The 22221-nt window shown below is 38.7% G+C and overlaps 1 protein-coding gene across 1 annotated transcript; it reads left to right on the top strand.

Annotated features, from left to right (window-relative positions):
* Window positions 1–9921: 9921 nt before the first annotated feature.
* hsd17b12b (hydroxysteroid (17-beta) dehydrogenase 12b) lies at window positions 9922–20738 on the top strand. Its single transcript, XM_047042561.1, has 11 exons — window positions 9922–10262; window positions 15574–15620; window positions 15935–16010; window positions 16622–16729; window positions 16921–16985; window positions 17109–17153; window positions 17402–17436; window positions 17959–18040; window positions 18444–18509; window positions 18632–18781; window positions 18978–20738. The coding sequence occupies exons 1-11, from the start codon at window positions 10085–10087 to the stop codon at window positions 19083–19085; spliced, it is 960 nt and encodes a 319-aa protein (XP_046898517.1). The 5' UTR covers window positions 9922–10084; the 3' UTR covers window positions 19086–20738.
* Window positions 20739–22221: the final 1483 nt, after the last annotated feature.

Here is a 22221-nt window from a genome sequence, read left to right as displayed (position 1 = left end):
GGGTTGTACTATTACAAAGGGGTTTTCATTAAAAGTTAACGTTCATTAAGTACTGTCTGAAAATGTTTACAAGTACTGTTAGGTCTGGCTATGGTTTGGAACCCCTGAGTTTACTCATCCTTTGTTTGCATACATGTGTGGAAACCAATCCAGTGCTGTTATATTAGAAAATTAAACAATAAAGGGTAATGCCCTGTGCGCTTTCAGTCCAAACACGGTATTAACTATTTATCAAGCAACTCAGTTGATCATAGTCTGGTCCAATTCAATTCAAATCGTGGGGTTGGGCTAAACGACAGTATGCAACACCGCAATTAACGTGTAAACTGCGATTCTGAAACCGTTGACTATATCAGTAGCATATGGTCGACAGGAAACAAATCCCTATTTATGTTGTTACTGTACATTGGAAAGAGAAACCCGCAGCGCTAAGCATATTGAGTATGGGAGCTAAAAATAGTATCATTGGTCTGCCACGCGCTACTCCGTTACCACGCGTTTCAGCATTCTGCCCGTTGCAGGGAAACATCCGTCAGGCTATATTAAGACCGCCCTTTAGCCGTTATTGTGAATTATATTTGCTTTACCTTTTGTTATTGTTGACATATGTGTGTGTTTCGCTCATGGATGTACACATAGCTAGTTTTACATGCATGCGTGCGTGCGGTTGTACACGCGTGTCAAACTATTGCGTGGGCTGTGGTTTCCATATGAAAAGTAAACGAAAGAGGATGAGAGTAGGAGACGATTGGCTTTTTAGTGTGACATAATTTTACGTACACAATTTGGTACATCTTTTAATTTTAGTAATAGTAGGCGTGGGCTACCCTTTCCGTTGGAAAAGGGAAAGTGGAGCAATAGAAAATTCAATGAATTCAATGACAGTAGCCATGGGCTTCAAATTTGGAGAATCTTAACGTGACGTCAATGCCTAGCAACTGACGCAGTCCTCAGGAGGAAAATAAATAGCCTACATTTTAAAAATGTCGTTTTTCTTGCATACAAGAGTTCATTGTTGATCTCTAAACCAACTCTATGCCATTACAAGGATAAACAATACAAAATAAGAATAGTCTAGCACCATGACCCTTCATTTTCATAAGAACAGACAGAAAGTGGGAGAAAGGAAAGGGGAGAGAGAAAACAAAACGTTTGAACAGACAGGGCTGACACTAGTACTTTCACAATCTACAATATGAAAGGAAAGCCAGCTTGGTGTTGCTTAATGTACCGTTCGTCAATTACTTCATTGAAACCTTGCCGTGCCACTTCATGGATATATGGACGCGCATTTATGCGTGCACAGTGAACGCGCATGTTCCCTGGGCTCGAAATTCCGCGAGGAACCTCTGTAGGTTTTCTTTTTTTATCACTGCGCGAGCTAAAAATAGCAACGGGGTTGGATCGTGATCCTGAAATAGATAGGGGGCATCACTCGTATAAAAGGCATGCCATTCAAGAGTAGAGTGTGCGCACGGATTCAGAGCAGTAAGCTTGATATTGTGTGTTACTATATTCTCGAAAAATTGTAGTTTAGCTTTCCCTTTTCACGAGAGGTCCTCTAGAGGTGAGTAATGGAAAGGAGAGTCTGTTTATTAAGACTAAGATTAGAATTTTCCCTTTAAGCCGTTATGGCAGCCTTAGCCTATACAGCACATTGCAGTGATGTTCTCATTGTACTAATTTGGGGAAATAAATCGTGAAGCTTGATGCATGCTAAAAGTCATACCAGTCTGTGCATTTGGGGAATCACCTCAACCGTGAATCAATAACTGTGGCGTTGAGGTCGGCGCTGTTGAGCTCTTTCACATATCCTATAGGCTAGTCATATTTGCCTCTCCGTGAAGATTTACGAATGGAAACCTGTTCCTGACCTGAGACGTGGAATTTGTTCATGTTATTCCCATAGCCTATACGTTTAGAATGAGACACAACTGAAGAAGCAGAGTTGATCACGAATCGGGAGGAAAGCTGCAGATTGAAGAACTCAGTGGAGCTGTCCACCACAAGTGGTGCTGAAATGGGTGTAAATCCTTTGTAAAAGCTTTCGCTGTAGATGTTCACATTGTCATTTGTGGACATTCGATTGAATTTGAAAGAGGAAATCAAATTGCATTCATGCATTGTGTATTATTTTATCGCCTTTGGATTTCTGCCTATGGCACCCGCATGGACAGTGCAATCGGCACATCTCAAGAGGTAGAACTGCTCTGCTCACTTCTTTTTTGAGATCCTAGTTTTATCCAGCCTTAAAGTGTGCGAGCATTTTTTTTTTTTTACATAGGACGTTAACTTCTGTTGAAGAAACAAAGCCAAGGCTACTTGACTTCAAAGTTATGATAAAAACGATCCTGCATTCTTGTGAGACAAAAGCTTGATGTTTTATTTTTACAAGATGAGTCTCAGTGCAATTCATGTGTTACGTACAGTTTCGTTCTATTTTTATTATTATTATAAACATCTTGATGGGCCTATTCATGAACGACAATGAGTGTGCTCTGTGAAAGTCAATGCTAATGGTGTCACCTTCGCAAACAATTTGAATGGTCAAAGATGGGCGGAATTGCAGGCAAACCGCCTTCAAAAGCTAAAATGAATTCTAAAGCACGGTTTTACAGGGAAAGAGCTCTGCTATTTTGTGTCGTGACTGCCAAAGAAGGTAAAACGCGCGTGCTGCGTCAGTGGCGGCTGGCTCCGTGCTTTCCAGACAGATGGAGGGAATCGTGACTGACTGGAGACCGCCACAAATGAAAGTATCAGCCAATCAGAGCCGCGTGAGGGTGAGGCCGTCGAGTATGGGAACTTCGGGTTTAGTACTGATTCCTTAGACAATTCTTTCTCGTGTCACTCATTCAAAGCTGTAAATGTAGTCAGCACGCCCCGTTTGAAATTCGAAGGGGTGCAATGGAAAACTAGGAGTGCATGTTGCCCGTGGCCCATGTCCGTTTGTGCGATAAGGCCTTGAAGAAGGAGCAGTAGCACATAACAATAAATAGATGCAAGATAAAATAATAACAATATGTATACTGTAGTAGGCTGGGCGCAAGTCTCCTAACTTTCCACAACCTGGCAAAGCTAGAATTACTTTATAAATGTTTAAATCTAATATTAGCCATGATCTCACTAAATGTTCAAAGCCAGTATTTTAATCATCTAATTTGCTACTCGGAACGATTGGTATTACAGTAACTTGGAAAGTAACATTTGGCTGTTGCTTCTTTTTTCCTGCTACTTTTGCACAACAGAACTGGTTGGTTTTCTTTTTTTTCTGTGAGGGGGTCCCTGTATGAGATAGGCAGCGATTGGTAGATGACGAATTGTGTCCTCACCAATGAAATTCGTCGCTGTTCCCTATTTACTGTGCGTTGAAACGATGTAGCTCCTTTTATCGACAGCGGGAGATTGCATCTCCATTTGGCAACATCCCACGTTGTCTGATGTGTAATGGAGATGTACACCGATTCCAAATATACTGGACGAACTAAAAGAAGTGTGCCTTGTCATGTCAATGGATCTATTTTTGTGGTCCGATTCAGAAGAATAAGGATGCAATGTCGGATACTGTACCATTCCCAAAAGACTATGCAAACCTTGCGCGTAAAGATAGATCTTGAGTGTTGGTTTAACGATCTGGATCCTTGTACAGAGCGTGGATAAGAAGGATTTCAACAACAGCAGTGGTTCGTGGAGTGAAGTGGATTTTGGACCGAAATGTTATTGTCCGTCACGAATCTTTTTGCGGTCTGGGCTTGCTGTGCAAGATATCAGTCTGGGAAGCCCTTACCCCAAAAAGCATTTGCGGTGGACTCAAACGCCGAATCAAACTAATTTGAAAAGAAGATTTAATAAATTATCACGCGATATAAGCATATTTGCAGTTTTGTTTGATCACATCCAAAGATAATATGTGCATATAAAGTCTTATGTAGGCAAATGAATGTCTGCAAAAAATTGCAAGTATAGGCTACACCTGTTAATCCCTCTACTGGACACACACACACATTCCCTCTCCGTCTCTCACACACTCAGACATGCACTCAAAACTTACACACAGATTTAACAATGATCCATTAAGCTAAACTTTACAGTGTTATCAATGATCTAAAATCCAGACAGATTCAATAGTTGCACATGTATGTATTTCACTGGTCATGTGTTGTGCTACGCAGTTTCACAGGAATTTGCACAAAATCCTCAGATGTCTCATTATTTTGGTCAATAAACTTCAAATAACTCTGTCACTTTGTAAAACATACAACTCAGGGGGGTTGCATTTGTTTAAAATACAGTTCTTGCAAGTGACAGTTTGAATTGTAAGTTCACATTGTTTTTGGTATACCAGTCTAAAACAATTAAATAAAGCCTTTAAACTATCACGTATTTTGGTGTACACTGCAGTAGTAATACAATATTACACTATTAACAATTCTTAACTACTGAATACTGGAGTGTGTAGAGATGTCAGCACCTAGCGATGCTTGCGTTTCATAGTGTCATTCTACCCTGAGCTTTTGTAAAACAACACAACGTGGTTAAATGACAATCTAACAAATATTTGGGAGAAAAAAAGACAAAAGCATTTTATATTAATTCATAGGTGAGTAAAGAACAAGCTGACTGAGCACTGTCAAGGCATATAACCCCAGTCAAGGTAGACAGTATAACCACATGATGCTTGGGCAGCTCTTTATTTTGAAGGCCTTAATGAAGGCCAATCTGACCCATATGCATAATACGGTAAAATAAAGTTAATCTTAGTCAGTGTAGTTTAAGTGATAATTTGTTGGACGTCGTTAAACCCAAAACACATAGCTTTCCTTGTTTTAGTTTGGTAAAGGCTAGACATGGAATGTTCTGAAACTGTCATGTATGGTAATTCATTTTGACCAAGGTATTACTGACCAAGGTGTCTATACCATGTACTCCAGGACAGAAGGACTGAGGTAGGGAGAAGTTTTACAGCATGGCATCCTGTTTGGATGTAGTTCATATTAAATAGTTATCACAGTCTTCATGTGGATCTGATTGAAGAGAGTGCAATGTTGCTGTTTTCATGGTTTTAAATTGAGCTCTGATCATTCAACAGGAAGGAATGAATGCAAAAACACATGCATGTTTAAACTGAAGAAATTGTCATTGTTTTTTTGGTGCTTTTACCTTGAGTGCTCCTGATGTCCCATAGTACAGAGTCTATACTGTATATTCAAGTACAATACACATTTTAATCTATAAATTTAAAGTAACGTGTTTTTCTCTTGATGCTTCTTTCTGCTGGTTATTGTTAACATATTGATGTTTTCAGTCGTATAAACAGGCAGGATAGAAATAACATTGTCTCCTCATTCAGTTTGTGTGTGGGTGTACGTGTGTGCATGTGTACAAGTGAAGTATAATCATTTTAAAAGTAAAAAGTTGTCAAAAATGACTTGGATATTTATTAGTTTGATTGCTTTTTTTGCGAATTAAGAGCTAGCTGAAATAAGAACCAAGTGAAAAAATACGTTGCACATTGTTTTTCTTAATAATTGCAATTTCCGAAGCAATGTTTTATAGTGTATTTCTTATGGATTGATTCATCATTACAGTGTTGCAGTTTAAAAGTTTTGGAAAACATTCAATCTTATTTACTTTACACTGCTCTGACACTTCTTGAAACACTGTTTGACATTAATCAACAAAGGTTATTGTGATTCAATGACTATACCATTGGGTGTTAGTTGCTGTGTTTGTTTCAATGCACTGGTGCTCCTTGTCTGATGATAAGCGTCTAGGATGACACTGACTTTCAGACAAATGCAGAGGCATGAGGGACTGGTGAGAGGTGCGTAAGAATGCTAATGGACGTGTTTTTAAGTTAAATTCACACTCAGACTTTTAAGACCTTTTGAATTTCCTGATGCACTTGTGTCTAGATTGGATACTGCCAAATTATCTGCAGTATTAGGTTTATTGCATTGTCTGTAGCATTCAAAATTGGTATTTTAATTTCATAATTAAAAAACCCCTTCAGGATACTGTAGAAAGGTGTTTGGGGTTGTGTGTGTTGTGGCTTTGCATCATATGAATGCACGCACGCACACACACACACTCATACACACACACACGCCTGTCCATACGCTCACACACACTCACACACACAAACGCACACACAGTTAGATTTTCCCTTTTATTGTGCATGAACTATCCTTTTACTTAATGGGAATTGGCATGTTTAAATATCTTGTGGTTATGTGTTTTTTTCCCCTCACTTTTCTCATGTCCCAACAACAACGTATATATTTACAGATTACTGTATGGTTTCTTGCACTGTACCTATGCTGACATGTTTTCCCATTGTAATGTTCAACATAACTTAATATCAACGAATCCAAAGTTGATAGTTTGTGTAATCATATCCTGTTGTAGGCCTTTATAAAAATAGATATTTCCATCTTTTCAAACATAAAAGATAGTCTGGTCTTGGAATCAGACCACGTTCAAAGAATCCTATGTGACAGTTTCAAAATGAGATTCAAAACCAAACAAAATGAAATGATGCTATAAACTTAAATGTTTTGCCTGCCTCCATAAACATATTTTACTGTAAATCCCAGGTTTATAGAGGTATGATCAGATATCGCAAGCCAGATTGAGGTTGCCTGAACCAACCTGAACTAGGTAAAAACAATGTTCTTCAAACTGTGCTTTGAAATCTGTCTAGACAATTAAATTGCTAGAATGATATCTACTTAAATTTTACATTGCTATTTAATACATGAGCAACAGCTGATGAGATAATAAAGATTGTCTGTCATGTCTGGCATCAAATGCAGACATATTCCCGCAGTCGCCATTGCTTTTTTTTTCATATTGAGTAGTTTGGTTTAGTTATTGGATGCACTCTAAATTTGAAAACAAAACAGATTACATCACTTTTTTGTTCCAGACAAGTCAATTCATTGTACATTGTTTTAATGAACCATAAAAATGGTCAACCACTCACACAAAAAATCAGCTGGAATAATATCTACTTAAATTTTACATTGTTATTTAATATATGAGTAACAGCTGATGAAATAAAAATATAATAACTGTCATGTCTGGCATCAAATGCAGACATCCTCCTGCAGTCGCCATTCCTTTTTTTTCATATTGAGTAGTTTATTTTTTGCATGCACTCTAAATGTTAACACAAAACATAGATTACATCACTTTTTTGTTCCAGACAAGTCAATTCATTGTACATTGTTTTAATGAACCATAAACATGGTCAACCACTCTCACACAAAAGATCTCTTGCTATATGTTTCTCTCAGTGATGCGGTTTAATATGCTGTTTACAGTATGGGTATAATATGCCACACATATTATGTATGTTTTAAACAGGGAAAAAGTATGTAATATGTTTCTGTAATGTGTCATTTCTTTAATGTTCACTAGCCACAACATTTTACCATAGGAAAATTATAGTTTTGTAAATTGTAGATTTTTGTTAGACATTAGTTCATCATGTGCATTGTTGTACATTAGTCATCTACAATGTAAATATTGTTAAAATAAATTGCCAATAAATGAATGAGAAAACATGGATAATTTTTGTATTTTGTTTAAACAAACATGGAGAATAAAATCTTCATATGGAATTTTTCTGGGCAAAAAAACAAGCTTTTGAGGGACATGTTGCTCTTGATGGTTAGTTGTAACTGATTTAACTTCTTGTACTCGCTGTGAATTATATTATTGTTGCTTGCTTTTTCTACAGGTACACTCTTGCACCTTTTGAGGTTCATGTTGTTTACTTGTGTAACTTGTTTAACTTCATGCTCTTATGGTTTTTCCCATTGGTACTTATTTGCTTTTCACAATGTATGCTTCATGTTTTGGCTACCCGCGATGTTTTGGGGCTCGTTGTCATGATCAGTGACCTATGCACTTTTGCAAAGCTCTCTCTTGGAAGTCATTTTGGATAAAAGCATCTGCTAAATGAATACATGTAAATGTAAGCTTTTCACCTGCTAGCTATGACAACAACTACAATTAGACAAAAAATGTATACTACCTCAAAGTGTTTGATGAAATGAGTTAAAGATTGATTATATATTATTTTTTGGCAAGGAACATTTTGATGAGTTAGATGCATAACCAATAACAGCTCTACAATACACTCAAAATCTGTTTGCAGATCAACTGTGGTGAGTAACAACATGAATAAGCATGCATGTGAATATGCGTTGTATGGGGATGAACCATGCCAACAAGGGGTCAGAAGTCAAAACGTCACCTTTCGTGGTGCAGGAGGGAGCCCACCTTAGACCCATCCTAGAGCACTTTAGAGAGATCGTTGAACCTCTCTTTGTACCGTACTGTCATTCTACAGTATCTCCCAAAAATATCATCATCATTTTGGAAGCATTAGAATCCATGCACGTTGTGTTGTTTAATAAATTCATAATTGAAAGACATTTAACCATGGACAACGATTGATACTCATAACTTCTACCACACACTTTATTTGATAGAACAATTTCTACTGTTATTTATCTTAATTGCATTTGAGATGGAACAGCAATAAAGGAGTATGAACATTTCAATTGAATCTATTTCAGTAAAACATGGTTTACAATATGATTTACCTCAAAGTCTTGGTAGTGTTGAGGATCTGTGTGAGATGCATAGTGAGATGAACAGCATTGTCAGTAACATTTTAAACAAACACATTTTTAACACATTCATATCTAACGATTGAGACAGTTCATGTAAAACAACAGTTGTGTTTAGACCTGCATCATAACTACACAGTGGTTAACATGTGTGGCACATAAGAATAACATCTCTATGTACACTTTATTTTTCATCAACAGGCCTTGCTTCAAAAAATCACAGAAAATATTGGTTATTGTTGAATCTCATGGACAACAACAATATTGTTCATTCACTTCTCTATTCTAATGCTATCAAAGCTTTTTTTTTTTTTACCCTATTACATAACAGTCTCATGTTATAGACCACTGCAAGTCTGCTCCACTGAGTTTAAACAACATACAACACATATATGCAACCAGGGGAAAAAAAATGTGTCTGAGCTGTATCAGTCAATTAAGTGAAAGTAGAACATCAATAAGAAACAGAATGTATGTTTCATAGATTTTAAGGTGTCCCATGAATGAAATCCATCGAAAAGGGTCCATGCACTATAGGCATACAGTACACAATGACAAAATAATAGTTTTGGACTGTGAGAATGACAGAGACATTATATCAAGTCAATAACTCATCTAAATGCTTCATTTTCAAGGATGTACTGTGTGAGGTTTTGTGAATGTTTGTATTTTTGCTCACTTTTGGACACTGTATGCCCTGTAAGTGCACATAATATCTGTTTTTTGTTGTGAAATTGACACAATCTAAAGAAGGTATACAAAACGTTTAAAAAAAAGGTATACAAAAAAGGTAAAAACAAAAAAAGAAATAAAAGTTACTTTTGGCAAAGTCCATAAGGTAAAATGCTGGTTGTGTTTTATTTTTTTTTATTCTGCAATTATTGTATCCTTATCCTTTCAAGGATTGTGGGTTTTGAATGAAACAATACATATATTTCAGCAGACCAACTTCCCAACCTCATTGAGGGAAAGACAGAATGGCAAGGAGCTGTCGACATTGGTGTTGTGCTGAAGTAATACAATATTTAACTATTTAGTTTTTTGTTAATATGGACAGCAAATCAAAAGGGCTAACAGCGTTTGTCTTTCTCGTATTGATCTATTGGTCGTGCGTTCCAGATCTCTGGACATCGAACAATGTTTCTAACCAATCAGAGAATGCTACCTTCCATCTGTCGTAAAACTATACGAGAATAATTGACAATCACAATAAACCAATCACATGGCATACATTTTGATGCACTCATATCTACACCAATCATTGGTGCAAATGTGTGGTGACCCGGAAGTGTCAGACGCGGAAGCACGAGTTTGCGGATAAAATAGTGATTTCGATGAGCAGGATAGTGACAACCTTTGGTCAACAGCCCGTGGTCAACAACTAGACCAGTTTACACAAACACATTTTAGATACGTGCATATTGAGTTGAGAGCATTGTATTATTATGTCGTCGAACGGAGAGCTTATTCTGCGCGCGGTGGAAACGCCACTTTTTTGGATTGGTGCATTGACTACGGCCTGGGTGTCAGTGTGCTCCATTTATCGATTGCTCTCCGGGATTAGGGTATGGGTACTGGGGAACGGCCGGTTGGTATCACCAACTAACCTCGGAAAATGGGCAGGTGAGTGTCATAAGTAACAAGTCGAGCTATATCACGGGAGTAATCCGATGTCATGATGACATAGACTTGAGGCTATTAGGCTTATAGGCAAAAGGTTATCTGCTGCATCTGTGATCTGTAAACGTATGTTCCTAGAGTCTAAACCGACTGCCCTGCAAATAGGAATGCGTGTTCATGATGAAAAACCATTTAGAAGTGGTATACGTTGCTTATAAAAGAAAGTGCAAATGTGTTTTAGGTTGCTATTTGATAGATTGAATGAACGTCTCAAGACTATCTAGGCTACTGTAGAAATAACTTTTTCCTATTACTCGGTTTTTATCTATTGCCTAACATTGTGCCTAACTAACTAGGCTACATATTCAAACAATAAAATATCCATGTGTAATAAAGTCCGTTTTTTATTTCAAATTTCTTCCCAACTTTTAAAGATTGGCTAGCCTTTCTCGAATCGAGCGCCCTAGACCTAACTCTGTTGCTGACTTATGGTACTGAGATCTCGTTGTTTAAACACAATGTAACACTATTGTAGTACAATGGCGCTGTCTCTGTGCCTCACTACATTGAAAAATGTGATGGACTGGGTTTTCTCCCCCTTAAACATAATGGATGTGAATACATTCGGGACTTTGCTGATAGTATAATCTTATTTAGATCAATGTTTGTCATACAAATTCTTATCCAAGTATGTGTGCAAATTGTGCAACTATGAATATGCATTGTATTTTAATAGGTGGACACTATGGGATATGAATGCGTTAAGATTAAAGGTCCCATGACATGAAAACTTCACTTTAGGAGGTAATTTAACATTAATATGAGTTCCCCTAGCGGTCCCCCAGTGGCTAGACATTTCAATAGGTGTAAACCAAGCCCTGCGTATTCTTCTCCGCCATTGAGAAAATGAGAGCTCAAACGCTCAGTTTAGAAAATCCACCATTGTGACCTCACAATAGGGAATGTTACCTCCGCTTTCTCTGCTTTGCCACACAGATAATTTGGCCCACCAATGAAAAAGCGAGCTACGACCGTGCGAGCGCGACATTGGTTTTTCCTCGAGACATCATGGCTTGCATACTACCGAAACATGGCAGTTAGCCTCGCCTCTTTCTTCCTCACAGCATTTAAAGCTACAGACACAGAAACAGCGCGTCCTGAGTAAAGCTCATTGTGGGACTGCTCGTAGTACCTGTAATTCAGCAACAAGGCTGAATTTCGGGAAATAGACTTCAGATACAGTATTAGAGGACCACTAAGGCCTATATAAAAGCATCCAAAAACAGCATGTCATGGGATCTTTACAACAATCCTCTAGTGTGTCCCTGGCTTTAACTGTTTGAAGGATTAACCAATCAGGAGATATCCCTTAGTACCAAGTGTCATTCTGTCTGCTTCTGTAGGCTATAGTATTTCAGGCAAAGGTAAACTTGTACTATGTTACTTAGTACCTATGATTTTCTATGCAAGCCAGCTATTGCGTCACATTATATTCTGAACCACAACCCACTGAAAATCTGAAGGGGGTATAAACCGTGGCGACAATAGTTCAATAGCTACTCCTAAACTTTGAAACTTCGATATGTCATGCAAATTGCGATTTGTGTGAAATGAACAAGGACATTTTTCAGATTAGGTGAACCTCTGAATGTCAAGTGCCATGTCTTTGCTGAAACAAATGCTCCACATTTCAGCAGACAGTGGAGTAGCCTAGGCTACTAAATGAGACAGACAGAACTATATTATCCACAATAACTACATGTTGCGTAATATTGTATGAATTGTGTGCTACCTGGTTTTAGACAAAAGGATTCAACTGATATCTACCATTGTAGCAAAACGTAAATGTGTAGCTTGTTGTTGGACACAGCTATCAAGGACAGCAAAGTGGCAGACATTGAGTTCTGCTCGGACCTGACCCATAACAAATTGCACAGCTGTTTTGTCATTTTTTCCTGGTTCTAGTCTTCCTTTCTAAAGGTAAACTTGGCAATGTAACGTGACCTTTAAAACTATTTTTTTCTGAGTTACCCAGCTTATCAATTCACCACTACTGTAGGGAGTAACCTTTTGGTTATTACCCACCCCATAACAGTCCGAGGCTATATCCAATGTGTTCATTTGATAGAAAATTAGCATAAAAATTACTTCTGAGTTAGTGTAGAGTGAATGAAAGTTGTGTGTGTGTATATATATATATATATCTGACTTGATTAAGAAACTGTCCTGATTTATAAAAAGAGACTAGAGCCATTCATAAATGAGACCGAGTACTCAGGGGATTTGATTCATTTTCTCTCTGCTTATTAAAAGTGTGTCTCCTCTGTGTGTGTGTGTGTGTAATAAACTAAACTAGTTTAGTTTCAAATAAACTAATAAAATGTGTACACTCTCCCACTTGACGCTGCTTTAAATACCTTGACTATTCTTCTGTTCATGAACACTTTTGTCTTTCCAGTAAGCATGTATTCTCAACCTCTACTCCGCCTCTCCCCCATCATTTCATTGTGTGCTCCCCACCAAAACGCCTCTTGTTTTGTTAGGATAATATAGAATACTTTACTGTGACTGTTCTTTACATGCTGTCATGGATGACTGAAATCCTTTTGTTGAAAATGAAATGCTTGTATGGAATCGTTTCTCATCTGCTGGTCATAGTATGCTAACCAAGTCTGAATGTTTACTTTGTCGTCTATATGCTGTAAACTTTAGTTCAGGTAATTAAATTAGCTCTATATACCCCAAATCCTATATTTTCATATGGCTTTCATAACAGGGTTATTGATCAAAATATAACCATGTTATCAAGGTGTTGGAGGCAGCCTACATTGAAAGAGACCCTTGATCGGAATGGCCAGGTGCAACTTCTTGTGCAACTGTAAACTGCTAAAAAGGTCATGCTGCAGCACTGCGATTAAACTTTTTTTGCACATCAATAAAAATAAACGTGATTGGAAATCAGAAAGCACTTGTTCGAGGCCCAGTAGAAGCTTGTCCATTGACCCACTGGTAAATAAAAGTCATGTTAGGAAATATGGAGAACAAACTTGAGTTGGGACCTAGTTTGGATAGGCACACACAACAGGGTCCTCAGACTGCAGTTTAGATATATAAAAAAACTGAAAATGATTTGATTCAGGAATAGCCTAATTTCAGACACACCCACTACAACTACACAAGAACTGTTATTCAATTGAAAAATACTAAACTGAACCATTTTTTCTGCTTGTGTTTTTCCACATAAAACCTTTCTTCCTCCATTGATAAATAACTAGGCCAACACAAACACATTTTTAGAGAAACACACTTTCACCTATAACATCATGTTAGATCAGATGTTATCTCAAGGAGGTATAGACAAATCTATACAGGGCTTATGACCGCAATATTTCAAAATGATCTTCCTATCTGTAAAGTCCCATTGAAGCCCATGCTGTCTAAGGAGGCGTGCCTCCTAGTGGAGCGGGTGGTTCCATCATATTTCAACAAATCACAGAGACGATGTCCTCACAGGGTAGAGAGAAAGACTGGGGAAGATTGTGTAACACTGGTGCATCCAAGGCCAGAATTTATGTTCAAAGCTGGCACTCAACCATGAATGGGTTTGCAGTAAAAGAACACAGTACAGTGCGTGCCTTCCAAGCACATTCAATTTGCCATTATAGTAGTAGCATATTGAATACTGCTGTTTTGACTTGTGTGTTTTTTGGGGGTGGGGTGAGGGGGGTGTGTGTGTGTGTGGGGGGGGGGGTGTTGCCTGTGTCAACAGAAGTGTTTGTGAGTGCGTTTTTTTGGGATCGGCATGTGTCCGGTTGTGTGTAACTGAGGGTATAGGGGACTGCTGGGAGCATGCGCTCGTTGGTATTCTGTGCAGTGATGATGGAAGACAAGGCTGCAGTGCTATTTTAAATCTCTAGATCTTTTTTTAGCTCTGGAATATTCAAGTGTGTGTATACATACAGCTATAACCAGTCCAGGTCTGCAGAGAAATTCAGTTTGAAATTCAGTTTGATTCTAAAATTAGCTTGATTTTCACAATTATGCATGTTGGTTTTTTTTACAACCACCATCATTTTCCTCATGCCTTTAGTGATTAGTTCTTTTGTCAAGTTTATCTTTTGTGTGTTTTGGAAATAATTGGTGTGGATTCATCACCAGAGTGCCAATGTGTGCCTCTTCTCACCAAAAGAATGATCCTTATACTTCTCAGTGTTATGTAACAGTTATCCAGCACACTCATTATCTAAAGGAGAAACTGCATTAAGAAATAATGGCCTATAAGATTTCCACTTGCATGATTAGATCTGTGTGGCTAAAATTGGCAGTGTAGCAGATTGGGTTGATCAATCACGTGCACTATAGGTAAAGTAATTGAAATAGGTCTTGGAATTACTAGTTGGATTTTGAAAAATGTCAAGTTTTTTGCATTGTTTAAAATAGCCTACATTAGTGGACTCTGTAGTGGTTTTAAGTTAAGCTCCAACCAGCTACAGTCAATGTCCAGTCTGTTAATAGTCTGACTACTTAAATGTCATAAATAAATAACTCACCATATGTACTACAACAAGGCTAGCTTCTGCCCTATGTGGGTACGTGGACATCTTTCCACCCATGCTACATGTGTAATGATGGTTTTTATTCATATTATTTGATTATTAATATAGCCCTTGTTTTTTTGAGTGAAGGGAACAACTTGAGTAGTAAACCCAATTGTTTCCCCTCATGCAGAGTAACTCATTCTTAAAATGGCTAAAAATAACCTTGCCAAATGTTTCCCATGTTGTTGCCCATACACACTCCCCCTCTCTCTTCTCTCCCCTGTTCTCCTCTCTTCTGTTCAATCTGCTTGTTCTATTTTTAGCTGGCCCCAGAATCCTTCCTCACCCCCCGTCCTTCTCTATCTTCATGTTTGTCATCTGCCCTCCCTCTGTCCTTTTCCTCCTCTCCTCTCTGCTCTTGGGCAGCCCCAGTGGATGCTTTGCATCTCGTCCTCATCAAGGTTGCAGAGGGAAGGGGCTTGGGTGTAGTGACGGATGGTTGGGAAAGGCAATGGATGTGGGGGAAAATGGCTAGAGATGGCTTTAACAAAAGCTTATCCCTAGTTTGTATCAAATGTTTTCTAATAATGTCTTATGTAGTACAATATTGTTCTAATATCATATTTGGTAAAATATCCTTCATGTTCACAATATTTAATTGTGGAATTCATTGTGGACTATCAAATCCTCATTGGGTGTCGTTTTTTTATAAAAAGTATTTTGCATGCGTCTCTTTTTCCTAATGCGATTTTGCCTTGTTTTCTTCTGCACTCCAGTTGTGACGGGAGCTACGGATGGAATCGGGAAAGCCTACGCGGAGGAGGTAAGATTCCCTGTGTTTCACACATGTCAGGCCCTCGACAGCAATCACAATGAGTCATCAGGAGAGAGGTTTGCACCAGGAGATCAGAGAATAGAGGTGGGGTGGTGAAAGGGGATTCCTCACATGCACATGCGTACACTGTATAAGAGCTGTATCTAAAATTCAGCTCTCTAAGGTGTGTATTTATTATAAATAAGTATTTTGGGATGCTAATGCCCAGAGCAAATTTGAAGAGACGACAGTTTAGACTGTCTCTGGCTCCTCACCTACAGTACAGTAACACATGCCCTGATTGTTGATATGTTTCTATATAGCTCGCTCGTCGGGGCTTTTCTATTGTACTCATCAGCCGTACTCAGGAGAAGCTGGATGAAGTCTCCAAGTCAATTGGTGAGCATATAGAGAAAGTGTGTGTCCTGGGTAAAATAGTGTCCAGGATACTGAATATCCAGGCTCACTGGATAAGTGTGTGTACCCTGTAGGCCTAATGTAAGTAGGCTTTTATTCTGACTTTTTCAACCCTGTGCTCTTATTTTGTATCTGAGAACAGACACCTGTAAGACAGAGATCAGAAAGCTGACTATTCATTGTTACCTTTGGGGAATCACCTACCCATAAACTGTGTTCTTGTTTCTCATTGCTCACAAAATTTAAGCCAAATAGCCCCCTATATCACCTCTGCTGAAATTGATGTGCCCAAAACCATAAATGTTCAAACATTATTTTCAGTTAACCGAGTAGTGGTCATCACTGTGGCCATCATACATGCACATCACTAGGTTAGTCTGGCCTTCCTGTTGATGAAACCGTTACCACTGTAGTGTCTGTATCAAACCCCAAATAAATCTGAAGAACCCATCATATAATGTAAACCAGTGCCACTCAAGACATCAATGAGCCAGCCAATCCCCAGTTTCTTATGGGACAACGCCATCTGCTGGTTGATGTAGCCACTACAGTTTTCTCTCAAATGTTAAATAACTCACTTCTTTCCCCTTTAGAAAGTACATGTGGTGTTGAGACCAAAACCATCGCAGCAGACTTCAGTGCTCTAGACATTTATCATAAGATTGAAGCTGGTCTTGCTGGACTTGAGATTGGTGTATTAGGTAAGGATGAGATCGAAACATATTTCAATCATTTAAATGTTGCCCCTAATGCAGTTTTGTGCAATCCAGGTCTAAATTCTCCACCCTATTTTTTGTTTGAAATTATATTGAGTTCTTAATTCATTTCAACCAAAGTTGGAGTCTTCATCACTCACACTATTATTTGTTTTCCCTCCTGTTCTCTTTTATAGTGAATAATGTTGGAATCTCCTACTCTTACCCAGAATTCTTCCTCAATGTTCCCAATCTGGACAGTGTGAGTCCCAGTGATCCTGTTCTTGCTTTTTATTATCAAGATATTAAGTTACATGCAATACAGACACAAACCTAACATTTTATTATCTCGTTAGTAATATGTTCGTTTTTTTTCCCCTTTCAGTTCATAGACACTATGATCAACATCAACATCACATCTGTCTGTCAGGTCAGTGCTCACTTTAGTCAGTCCTACACTCGCACACCCACACACAAATACAACTCTATATGCAAGGGTGGATGGTCCCGCCCCCTTTCATCCCTGTACGACTGTTCCCAAAGCAACTGTGAATCTATACCCACGCCTTCCGCTTCCCTTAACGCCCACAGTCAATATGTCTCTGTTTTATCCATCTCTCCCTCATGTTCTTCTCACCTCTCCATGCTTTCTACTCATCTCTATGGCTCTGTCTGCAGATGACACGTTTGGTGCTACCCCGGATGGTGGAGAGGTGAGGAAAAAGGGGGGGAGAGAGAGGGAGGTTTTACGGCTGCTTACAACTGCAATATTAACAGTTGTTTACCTTAACAAGAACTTCACCATGCAATAAAATTTAAGAGACTTGATGTGAATAATAATGCCAGTCTCCTTTGCGCAACTCTTATCAAACTACAGTAACATAACAGCAAAAAACTCAGTTAACCATGGCTCAATAAAATTTGCATTGGGCTTGAATCAATTTTCTCCTTTTGAAAGGTCCTCAGTTTCTGTTCTATAGAAAATGACCATCAACAAACTCGGCAGTACATTTTTTTAGGGATTAATCAAGCTAGCTTTGTGGTTTCTTGACAGTGTGTGCATAGGCAATAGTTGGACACTACAAACTGTTTCCTCTAATCATAATGTACACTGAAACAGACACTCAAGGAGGCAAGTGGTCAAGATTGATTCTATTTTCCACACATTGTGCCCATTTGTATAGCATTACATTACTACATATTGGTACCATTTTTATTTCCCTCTCATTTCTCAGAAAGAAGGGTGCCATCCTTAACATCTCCTCAGCCAGTGGAATGTATCCTGTTCCCCTCCTCACTATCTACTCCGCCTCCAAGGTAGTAGCCTGATATTTTTCCATTTTATTATACTTAATGTGGAAGCTTTTGAAAATTGGTTACCAGCTGAGTCTGGACCATGGTAAGCACCCTCCATGTTGTTCATTTTGTTGACTTTATTGTCCGCAATGCTCAGTGTAAATCTTACATTTCAGGCCTGAAAATGCGATTGTCCTGTGTGTACCCTGTCTTTTTCCCGGAAGTGACTAGCACCAACCATTAGCCTTTTGTAGAGTCGTTACGACTTACATGAACAATGATATCTCTTCCTTATACACATACAAATGCATAATGTATTGTAAGAACATTATAAAAACTTGCACGCACAGATGTTTCCAAGTACCGTAGGTTTTTTAGGAAGCTTTGGTTCTGTAACCCACCCCCTCGTTCCCTGCTCCCCTAGGCATTTGTGGACTTCTTCTCCCGGGGGCTAGATGCTGAGTACAAGAGCAAAGGCATCATCATTCAGGTAAAACGGATGTACATACATCTTCAGTTATGATCAGTTCTTAGAATGTCAGTGTTTTTCTAGTGTTTACTCTTTTCAGTTTTACTTCTCCTGTCAGTAACCAAACCCCATCGTTTCTTCAGAGTGTCCTGCCATTTTACGTGGCCACCAAGCTGAGCAAGATCCGCCGGGCCACGCTTGACAAGCCCAGCCCACAGCGCTACGTGGCTGCAGAACTCAATACTGTGGGACTGGAGAGTCAGACCAACGGCTACCTTCCCCATTCTATCTTGGTAAGGGCATGTGAATTATGTGGGCGCATGCGTCTGGGTCTTGGATGCGTGTGTTGAAATGCAACTTGTGTATTGAATCCCAATTAGAACATGGAGAATTGTCAGTATTTACCAGGACTTAGACAAGTTACAACTTAAATCCTGAAATGCATGCGCCAAAGAATATTGCTCTGTAATGTGTGCTCCTTTTCCTCAGGGGTGGTTGACCACAGCCCTGCTTCCCGCAAGGCTCCTGAACAGTTATGTGATGGGAATGAGCTTGTCTCAGCGCTCTCGCTACTTGAAGAAACAGAAGCAGGGTTAAAGGCGGTCAAGAGCTCTCGCTAAATTTGACCAACAATGAAAATATGGGACCATCTGCTTGATTTTCCTTCATAACATCGTGGAATTGACCACTAAGAACATGGAAGTGTGTGTGTGGTCCTCTAGTATGAAAGGTTGCAAATTACACCTTAGCTTTAGGGAAGCTTTGGTATAGTTCTTGGTGAAAGTTTACCTGTGTGTTCTCTAGTTGAAAATTGAAACTTTGAACAAGCTCTTCAACAAAAACACTAACTCTTATTTGACACAAAATGAAAAAAAAAAACAGTTCATTATCTGTCTAATCTCTTCTAAAAGGCATATTCTTAATTGCTTGTTCTTAGTTGCTTCAGATAATACCCCAAATACAAGGCATTGACATACTTTTTCTTACATCCTTTTGTTATAAGATAGTTCATTCCCAAATTATATTTTTCCTTAAGATTTCTGAGAAGCTTGTTTGGTTTTGAAGGGATTCAGTTGTATTTTGAATTAAGTTTTTTCTGTAGAAAACCATGTACAGAAATAGTGTATGGTTTTCCAGGTCTTTATTATCTAAAGCAGGTGTTGATCTTAACTAGCCAGGTGCTATAACAAAGCAGAGAGCCCGTTATGGAATCAACACCTGACTTGACTCTAATTGTCCAATATTTACAAAATGTGCAAAATGGTTTTTTAACAGTTGTGATCTCTGGTGCGAGAGGAGACCTAGATTGATAGGAGAAACAATTACTCTTTCTAGTAAGACTATGAAAAGTTGATCTCAGTTTCCAGTGGTAAGTTAGGTTTGAAGGAAGTTGCACAATAAAGGTAAGTGATTCTTGGCAGATCAGTGTGATTTAAAGTGTGAGAGATGTAAACTTGAATGCACAGACAAGTACACCTGGCTTTGTAATTTACTATTTATCCTGGCGAAGGAGGCAGTGTACTAACTATGTCACACTTGAATAAGTTCAGCATTTTCAAACATTTAAAGTTTTGTTGTCACACATCAGAGGTTGTCTCCGAAAAACCATCAATAATTCTAGATCATACATTGCCCCAAAAATCTAACTAATTACAATATGCTATTGTTTTACTTGAATGACAACACTGGCTGATGCATTACTAAGTGAGTGTGTTGTAGTCATACTAATGCTGATGCTGTTTTGCTACATGTGAATGACCAAACAATCACTTCTCACTATGGAGACTAAATCTGTAGATCAAAAGGTTTCTGTCTTGTAGGTCTGAGTTGAGAAAAACCTCCATCTTCTGGAACATTGGCATAACCTCACCAAACAGTCTAAGATGGCACATTGTTATTCAAAATGTTTTATAAAAAGTTGGTCGTGTTTGTGAGGACTGATTCCAATTAACAATCAAGTGTCATTTTGTTAGGATGGATATCGCTTTTTGGAATGAAACATTTGACCTGTGGAGATTTCTTTTGAGGTCAATTAAAGTATTATTGTTTGACATGCGGCATAACTATATATTATTTCTCTACGTCATATGAATAGATTCTGCTTTTAATTAGATTTCGCTTTTGTTCAGTTTAAACAAGATGCTCTTGAGTGTTTTGAGTGGAGTATTTAGTTCAGTGTGTTTAAATCCCTGGCCTAGTTACATTTGTTGTCTATACACATTCCATCAATAAACATACTTGTCAATTAAACTTTTCAGTGTTGATGCATACATTCTTTAGAAGCACTTGTGGAGTTGACTCCTGTTCAAATGATAAGTTCCTTCTGAAAAAGTATTTACATCAAGAGATCCATGTTTCTGTTTAGTCATACTCTTACAGTATCACATGGTGCTACTCTGTGTTGCTTTGGTCTTGATTTACAAACCATACTCTCATGTAGCTCCCTGTCATGACAACAGCAAATGGCGGGTAGCCAGCCCTAGCCTGGCTCTGCCCTCCTACGTACTTCCGCTCAATTTGGATTTTGCCTCTGTACTAGGTCTGGGAGCTAGGCTCTGAAGTCGGTTTCCAGAAACACATTTTTTGAAAAAATAAAACATAAAAATCCCTCACCTCCCATGGACTATTCTGTTTTCAGACCTGTCCACCCTACACATGTATTGGTATACAATTTATGCTATTAAATGTACATAATGCTGGCGTAGAAGGATAGAAACGTATGCGGGGGGAGAGCATTTCATGGCAGGTTTTCCATTAGATGTAAGTGCAATGCACCCCCTGCTAACTCTGACTAGGACAGTGTGACATGCCTGAAACTTACTGTGGTTACTTATACTAGTGCCCTCAGTGTACGGTAAGAATCATTTGATGCTGGGATAGACAGAACAGACAATAGAGGGGGGGTGCATCTCACGACAGGCTTGTTGTATTCCTACTTGTCACAAAATGCACCCCCCGCTAACCCTGACTAGGAAAGTGTCACATGCCTGAAACTTACTGTGCTTACTCATACTAGTGCCCTCAGTGTACAGTAAGAATCATTTGATGCTGGGATATACAGAACCGACAATAGAGGGGGGGTGCATCTCACGACAGGCTTGTTGTATTCCTTCTTGTCACGAAATGCACCCCCTGCTAACCCTGACTAGGAAAGTGTCACATGCCTGAAACTTACTGTGCTTACTCATACTAGTGCCCTCAATGTACAGTAAGCATCATTTGATGCTGGGATATACAGAACAGACAATAGAGGGGGGGTGCATCTCACGACAGGCTTAATGCACCCCCTGCTAACCCTGACTAGGAAAGTGTCACATGCCTGAAACTTACTGTGCTTACTCATACGAGTGCCCTCAGTATACAGTAAGAATCATTTGATGCTGGGATATACAGAACTGCCTTGACATAAATAAGTATTTTGTGAAGATGTACCTCAATTAACATTAGTAACAAAGAAAATAACACAAAAAAGGGCACTATTATGAGTAACCACAGTAAGTTTCAGGCATGTGACACTTTCCTAGTCAGGGTTAGCGGGGGTGCATTTCTTGACAAGAAGGAATACAACAAGCCTGTCGTGAGATGCACCCCCCCTACATAAATACATTTTGTGTAGCAATAATCATGATCATACTGGGGTATATTTCCTCAGAATGCGATGTCGTGGAGCAAGAATGTTGGTTCGCGTTCATTACTATACCGTTTGAATGACGAATTTTAAGGATTTTGTGTT

Source organism: Hypomesus transpacificus, chromosome 19 (assembly GCF_021917145.1).
Source record: "Hypomesus transpacificus isolate Combined female chromosome 19, fHypTra1, whole genome shotgun sequence".
NCBI lineage: Eukaryota > Metazoa > Chordata > Actinopteri > Osmeriformes > Osmeridae > Hypomesus > Hypomesus transpacificus.
Note: the sequence above shows the minus strand (reverse complement) of the source record. Positions and strands in the feature narration are given on the sequence as shown.

Coding starts and splice junctions, on each gene's coding strand:
- hsd17b12b (XM_047042561.1), top strand. CDS start 10,085: ATGTCGTCGAACGGAGAGCTTATTCTGCGCGCGGTGGAAACGCCACTT. Junction 18,041..18,443: donor CTATCTACTCCGCCTCCAAG/GTAGTAGCCTGA, acceptor CTGCTCCCCTAG/GCATTTGTGGACTTCTTCTC. Junction 18,510..18,631: donor GCAAAGGCATCATCATTCAG/GTAAAACGGATG, acceptor TCGTTTCTTCAG/AGTGTCCTGCCATTTTACGT.